The following is a 7,871-nucleotide window of genomic DNA, read 5'->3' on the forward strand; positions in this document are numbered from 1 at the left end:
CTCAGGCGACTGACTGTGTGGAGTTTGCACGTTCTCCCCGTGTCTGCGTGGGTTTCCTCCGGGTGCTCCGGTTTCCTCCCACAGTCCAAAAGATGTGCAGGATCAGGTGAATTGGCCATGCTAAATTGCCCGTAGTGTTAGGTAAGGGGCAAATGTAGGGGTATGGGTGGGTTTCGCTTCGGCGGGTCGGTGTGGACTTGTTGGGCCGAAGGGCCTGTTTCCATACTGTAATGTAATCTAATCTAATGTAATCTAATCTAATGTAAAGAAGCGCTTCACAGGCGGCTCCCAAGCACTGATGATGTCGCCTAGCCAGGGGACGAAACGTTTGCAACAAAAACTTCCAGCTCGGCGAACAGAACCACAGCATCAATGTTATTCTCACGACAGCTATAATCCAGTAATGGGAAGGAACTTCAAAGCTGGTGTAAAGGAGAGTAGTTTCGATCCTCTCCCCAATAGGTTGAACAACACAAGTACAAAGGCACAGAGATTATGTTACACTTATATGAATCTCCAGCCAGATTGCATTTAGAGTACTACATTCAGTTCTGAGCACTGTGTCTCAGGAAAGTTATGTTGGCCTTGGACAATGTACAGTGCAGATTGACCAGAATGGTACCTGGTTGAAAGTATTAAATTATGAGGCCATATTGCATAGATTATGTTTATGTTCTGTTGGTTAAAGGAGATTTAAAAAGTGAATCAATTGAGGTTGTTACGATAGAGGTTGGAGGGGTGCACCAAGTCCTTTCCCAATTCCGCTCCTCCACTGGTCATTACAAAGTTTTAATTTAGGGTCTGTTTCCGTGCTGTATATTTCTATGACTCTATAACCAGGATGTGATAGTTTGAGCACTTTGTCAGTCTTGGACTCTGTTAAGTTCAGTATTAGAAACAAGTCAACTAGGTTTCATATTTAACTCTTTAACTGAATCTGATAGTTTGGATTTTGGCAATATATATTGATATAATTAACCTTGTTAAAAAACACACACACACAACCATGAGGAAAAAGAAAGAAAAAGGAACACTGCAGAACGTTAACTTAAATGTCATTTGGCGAAAGTGTCTTTAAGTCCTGAATTATCTTGTATGGTGAGCTGTATCCAAAGCGATTCTGCACACCTAACCTTGTGGCACAGGGGTGTCACCATGGAACAGTTGTAACTGGTGAAATTCCCTTTGACTGAGATGGTAAGGTAGGTTCTAATTACCACTTCAGGAACGCGGTCAGACTGGGGTTGCAAAGAAAGAGGGAGCGAGCGAAAACCTGTTGCTTTTGAGACAAGATTCCTAACAATCCTCTGCAGCTGGTTTCAAGATTAACCTCTCCCACCACCAAGCTCTGTCATGTAACCTCTCTCCTCTGAAGGTCTTGTAGACTGGATGTCTGCATTTGAACCTCTGCTCCTTGCAGATATAGTATTGTTGCAGTTGTCCCTAGTGCATTTTCCTTTTGCTAAGTGTCATTCATTAGAAATTCAAGATATGTATGTTTTGCTATCTGCTGATCCAAATAGCTATGAAGTTGGTCCTAGACCTAATCTTTTCTTCCTTCATCTGGCCTGATTGTGTGGCCTTTCGCAGTAGATAGGTACATTGTAGTGGGACTGCCTTTTTTGTTGTCATCAGGATGCACCTTGCAGATAATGAGGATTTGGTGTGTTTGTTACAAATTAATATTTGGAGTGCGCATTTTCCTAACAAGGTGTTTGAAATGGTTAAACAGTACAATAGGGAGAGAAAAAGAAACGATTTCCTCTGATGGCGAGCCCAGATCAAGGGTAGTGGTTGTGATGGTGTGGGGGGGGGGAGCCATGCAGTTTTAAATTAGAATTAAGCAATTCAGAGTGATGTCAGGAAGCACTTCATTACACAAAAAGGGGGTGTGAATTTGGAGCTTGCCCCTCAAATGTTAGTCAAACAGAATGCTGTACAGGGAACAATGTAGCTGCAGTTACCAGGCAGCGGATTTTAGGCAATCTTCCCAACATTTATTCAGAATCAACTTTATACTTATTTAATATGCATGTCAGATTAGTAATCTGAAAAATCAGAGGCATAAAGGACTCGAGATATTGGTATAGCTTGAGATCATTTGCTGACAATGGAATCTTGATGTTATGAGGGGCGGCATGTAGATAAAAAGTAGGAGGTGTCGGGGCAGGGGGGCTTCCAGAGGGAATGCTGCAGGATTGGGAAGAGAAGCTTCCCAATCTTCTGGCTGGCTACAAATGAACAGACAGGACTGGAATCAGTTGAGAACAATTCCACCCAGCCGGCAAGGCAGGAGAGTCACTGAAAAAAATGTGGTGTGGTCAGGAGTATAAATATGGTGACTTGTAGTTGTTTTTTCCCAAGGCGGTGGATTTCAAGACTAGGGGCATATTTTAAAGTGAGAGGGGAAAAGTTTAAAAAAAAATTGAGGACGATTGTTCTTACAAAATTGTGGAATGAACTTCCAAAGGATGTGGTGGATGGGGTACAGTTACTACATTTAAAGACATTTAGGTAAGTACATGAATAAGAAGTGTTTGGAGGAATATGTGCCAAGCAGGTGGGACTAGTTTAGTTTGGGATTATGGTCGGCGTTGACTGGTTGGACAGAAGGGTCTGTTTCCATGCTGCAAATCTCTTTGACTCTGTGTCAAAGCCTCCTCTGAGACAGATAAGGAAAGCTAATTTGCAATGGTCAGCTAACAAGGCTGTTGTTTGTGACTCTGAGAACTGTTTTCTCCCACCCTTCCTTTACAGTTAGAATGTTTTTAAATTGTTCATTAGCTCTCTGAAACACTGTCCATGACTTGCCATCCACAGCATTGCCTATTTATCTTTGCTGTTTCTCTCTTGTCCTCCCTCTGAAGTTCCTTGGGTGATTCTAGTGTCAGCGGTGCTATAAAACTATCAATTGATCAATTATCAAATTACCAACTGCATGTCTGAATTATGATTGCAGACATGCAGTGACCCAGCAATCAATTTAAGGCAGTAGTGGACTGGATTACTGACACGGGTGGATAAATGGGTCGGGTAAGGTCTTTTCAGCTCAGTTCTTGTCTTTTTTTTAAATTAGTGAAGGGAACCTTCTACTACTGAATGATGCTTTAGCAAAACATGAAGCCTTCTTCATTCGCTGTGGAATCTTCCTCATACTTGAGAAACTGAAAATCATCACGTATAGAAATCTTTTCAAGAAAGTGTAAGTCTCTTCCTTGTACAGCACTAGCACTTCATTTGCTGTCTGTGTATATGTTACGCAGATCTACAATGCAAATGCTGTTAATGTGCAGTTTTACTTTTTACCACACTGTATTTCTCTAGGTATTTGCTGCTCAGGACACACCAGCTGCCACTTGATGCTTTTCTGGTTGCTCTTAATTTCATGCAAGTTGAGGGTGTTGACATTGATGAAGTCCAGTGTATTTTGGCAAACCTCATCTACATGGTATGTTTTAAGTCATCTTGATACTTTGTTTGATCCCAATTTTCAATTTATGAGGGAAACATATGTTACAAAATGTCCAAACTATTATTGTTAGATTTGATAAAATGTACAAGAATGGTAGAACTATTTGGAAACCTCAGCAGAGGTATGATGGGTTAAATGGCCTCCCGGATTGCTGCAAGATTCTGTGATTCATAGATTCTTCATTGTAGCATATTTCATCCAAGCAATTTCAATATGCATATAGCTACCAGTTAATAAAAGAAAAAGAAGTTCATTCTTACACCCACCAGCTGCTTCATCATGGTTTTGGGGTCCATTGTTCAGTGACATGAGTTAACACACTGACCTGTTAATCACCACAGATTTCCTTCCCTAAAGATATTATATTTCCCTCCAAATCACACAGCACCCTGACTTGGTACTATAGTTCAAGTTCAACTGATAGTCCTCAGGGGAAGTCACTGCTTGGGTTTGTAATAGTAACACCAATCTGCTGACTCTCAACTGAGCATACAAGCCTTTCAGGCAACGCTGACACCAATTGTTAACGGCTTCAGATGAACATTGGTGTAGATGGTATAATGTCTGTATCACTGGCTAATGCTTTGGAGACACAGGTTCTAATCTAACCAGAGTAGTTGTAATTAAAATTGTAAGAAAACTTGGAATCGAAAATTAGTCTAAGGGATGGTAGTCATGAAGCTATGATCGATTATTGTAAAAACACATCTGGTTCACTGATGTGCTCCTATTTCAACTACCTGACTTGTGAAGTATGCATAACTGATCGTGAGACCAATTGGATATTTGACCAAGATTTGTTGCTCGTCAACATTACAAAAACAGATTCTTTGGCTGCAGACATTGCTGTTTTGTGGGATCTTGCTGAGCACAAATTTGCTGCAGCATTTGTTTATGTTACATTTATATGTAAGGTTCAGCAAATATTTCATTAGTGAAGCATCTTGAAATTGCAAAAGGTGCAAACTAAATGCATGTCTTTTTTGCTAAATATTGCATATTTATGTGTGGTCTTTTTTAATATAGGGACACATCAAGGGTTATATCTCTCACCAGCATCAGAAGCTTGTTGTCAGTAAACAGAACCCTTTCCCACCGCTATCCTCTGTGGCTTAACAAATCAAGGTCGGAAGTTCATGTATTGCTCCCCACACTTATCCCGGGACATGCATGTAGTGTTGGTTGACGGCTTCATAACCAAGGATCATTCATCTAAAGCTAAGGATGATGTGACGTGCATCCCAGTGACTATTTCCTGTGATCGGTTTGAGGCACTTCCTCTGCCACTGTCCCATTTTGTATTTCCCATTAAAGATGTACATGTAATGCAAGGTATATTTTGTTTACTTAAACTTGTTAAATGACAGTGATGGAATAAACACAAACTATTCTTTTTATTGAAGTACACTGTTTATATCTCTTTTAGATTATACTGGCACCATATTGATCATTTGTACCACAACTGTACTCAAATACTTCAAAATGGCATGCACACACAACCAATGATTGAAATTTTGCTAAGTCACCTTTCCCTCAAATATCCCACACCTCTCTGCACCAGAAGTAACATTCAAGATGCTTGACAGTATCCAGGACCAAAGCAATCTGCTTCATCAGCACCTATTCCATCACCTGAAGCAATCACTCCCTTTACCACGAGCACACAGCGGCAAAACTCTGTACTTACTACCTGATGGATTCACCCAAATTGCCAAGCAGCCTTCAACAGCAGGAGGAGCAGGACCTCTACAATCTAGAAGAATAAAAGCAGCGAATACATGGGTACACCACTACCTAGAAGTTCCCCTCCAAATCACACAGCATGCTGACTTGGGAACTGTTCCTTCTATGTTACTGGGTCAGAAATCCCTAACACATCATGGAGTCCACTCATTCAAGAAAGCCGGACTGCCAGTTTCTTAAGGGCAGTAAGTATCGAGAGTTTTGCCAACTATCTACGAATGAATGAAAAAAATTTGTTCTGATGCAAGCTCGTCGGCCTGAAATTGTAACTTTGTACCCCTCTCCACAAAGAAGGGTCAGAAAAATGGGGTGAAAGGGTAGACCCACTTAAAGTAGTCTTTGGAAAAAAGGAGGTGGTGACAGGTGCAAATTGGAGGGAAAAAAAATGAAGCTTGCATGTTTAAAGCTGAAGCCACAGTGTTGCTATCAGGAAAAAAAAGAGGATGCTTTGGTTTGAAAGTGTCAGGAAGAAACCATCACCATCAGAGCATAGGCATATGATAGGGTCAGAAGTCACACAACACAGGTTATAGTCCAACAGGTTTATTTAAGATCATAAGCTTTTACCTGAGGAGGGGGCTGTGCTCCAAAAGCTTATAACCTGGTGTTGTGTGACTTCTGACCTTGTCCATTCCAGTCCCAACACTGGCACCTCTACATCATATGATAGGAGTTGGCTCTGAAAGGAATCTCTATAACCTCAGTGATCAGCCTACAATGCCATAAGTACATTGCCATTTAACAAGTCTAAGTAAACAGTTCACTTAAACGCCTGAAGTGAAGTTTAATGACCTCACTAGGACAGTGAAGGTAGCTTCACTGTTCTCTGGTGAGTGACAGCAAATATTACAGTAACACAAGCAACGAGCTAAACCCTACTCAAATATTCAAACAATCCCCTCTGGGGTCGTACCTGGTACATGTTTGTTTTCTCATCCTGTGATGCATTGAACTCTCACCACTTCATTCTTTGCTTCCTTGTGCCTATCAGTCTGTGACTCCTGACAAGGTTTTAGATTAGATTTGATTCTCTACAGTGTGGGGAGAGGCCCTTCGGCCCAACAAGTCCACACCGACTCTCCGAAGAGTAACCCACCCAGACCCATTTCCTTATGACTAATGCAGCTAACGCCATGGGGCAATTAGCATGGCCAATTCACCTCTTTGGACTGTGGGAGGAATCCCACGCAGATACAGGGAGAATGTGCAAACTCCACACTGACAGTCGCCCAAGGGTGGAATTGAACCCGGGCCCCTGCCGTTGTGAGGCAGCAGTGCTAACCACTGAGCCACCGTGCCACCTCAGTTGCAGTTGTGTCTGCAAAGTCTGGAGACTTACAGCCATAATGCTATGGATTCCTCCTGCACAGAAATTCAGCCCATAATGCCAAATATTCACTCATTAAAGTTATTAAAAAGAGAAGTGACATCAGAAAGGAATTATGAGGAAAGGCTGAACAGTTTGGGCTTGTATCCTCTTTCGAAGAATGAATTGGTCTTATTGAAACATAAGACCCTGAGGGGACTTGACATAGATGATGCTGAGAGCATGTTTCCCCTTGTGGGAGGTGATAGAGAAAGGGGCTGCCCCATCTTTGCTGGGGTTGAGAAGAACGCTTTGCTGTAAGGGTTGTTGGTCTTTGAAACACTTCTCCCCTGAGAGTGGTGAAAGCTGGGCCATTGAATATGTTTAACGCAGAGGTCAATAGGTTCTTGACATAAGGGAGTCGAAGTGAATCAGGGATGGACAGAACAGCGGTTTGAGACTGCGATCTTATTGGATAGCAGAGCAAGCTCGCTGGCCAAAGACCTATTCCGAGTTCCAATGCCTGCTGTACTATCAATTATTAAATTGCAGTAAGCAGTAGAAATCAATAGGGATCATTGAGTTGCCCTTGAATTCATGACAATATACTCTAATGTTTCCTCTAAGCTGGGGTCTATGCACGGCTTTCAGTGTGGCAGTTCGTGGGCATGCTGATATACACCAACTTCCAATGTTAATGTATAAGTCTTCAAAATCTCCGTCAGCTGCCTCATGAGACATCTACAAACTAACCTTTACATATAACTTCGGATGTGATCGGTATTGTGCTGGCTACAGATAGTGCTGAGTTAGGGTCCACAGCTGGTGAGACATATACTTGTTGCAAAGACAGCAGCATTTCAGCGGGACCAGTTGAATCTGTTTGTCAATCACAGATTCCTCATGAAATAGGGAATCCAGCATCTTTCTGCATCAATTGAATCAGTTGTATTGATCACTGATAAGCAGAACTCCATTCACAGAACCTTGTGGTTTGTTGATGTTCATAAGGCTTATCCTTCTCCTCAGAACAACCTCCTCACCACATCCTGGAACTGCAACGCACTCTTGGCTCATTGCTGAAGTCTCGAACGAGAGAGTACTGGAACCACCTCTTGTCCTGCCTTCCGTTGATCCCAGGACTGAGCAAAGGGAGCCATCTCCAACCGAAGAGGCTCTAGTAGTTTTGAGCCACTGTGACATAGAAATGGTTGGATGGGATGGAGAAATGCTCACATTGTCACCAAAGGTGTTCACGGTGAAGAAACCATTAAGGCCTTTTGTAAACAATATAAAATTGCTGGATTTATTTGATGCAATCTCCATTGTTAACTATAGGATAGTGGGGAA

General features: G+C 42.0%; 1 protein-coding gene across 8 annotated transcripts in view; it reads left to right on the forward strand.

Annotated features, from left to right (window-relative positions):
* pcid2 (PCI domain containing 2) overlaps window positions 1-4,874 on the forward strand; it is a 65,103-nt gene extending 60,229 nt beyond the window's left edge. For all 8 annotated transcript variants that reach the window (XM_043700278.1, XM_043700284.1, XM_043700283.1 and 5 more), the window contains 3 exons: window positions 3,077-3,202; window positions 3,325-3,448; window positions 4,499-4,874. In XM_043700278.1, the coding sequence (XP_043556213.1) occupies window positions 3,077-3,202; window positions 3,325-3,448; window positions 4,499-4,588 (340 nt within the window). In that variant the 3' untranslated portion in view covers window positions 4,589-4,874. The remainder of the gene's footprint in view (window positions 1-3,076; window positions 3,203-3,324; window positions 3,449-4,498) is intronic.
* The last annotated feature ends 2,997 nt before the right edge of the window (window positions 4,875-7,871 follow it).

Source organism: Chiloscyllium plagiosum, chromosome 12 (genome assembly GCF_004010195.1).
Source record: "Chiloscyllium plagiosum isolate BGI_BamShark_2017 chromosome 12, ASM401019v2, whole genome shotgun sequence".
In the NCBI taxonomy this organism is placed as follows: domain Eukaryota; kingdom Metazoa; phylum Chordata; class Chondrichthyes; order Orectolobiformes; family Hemiscylliidae; genus Chiloscyllium; species Chiloscyllium plagiosum.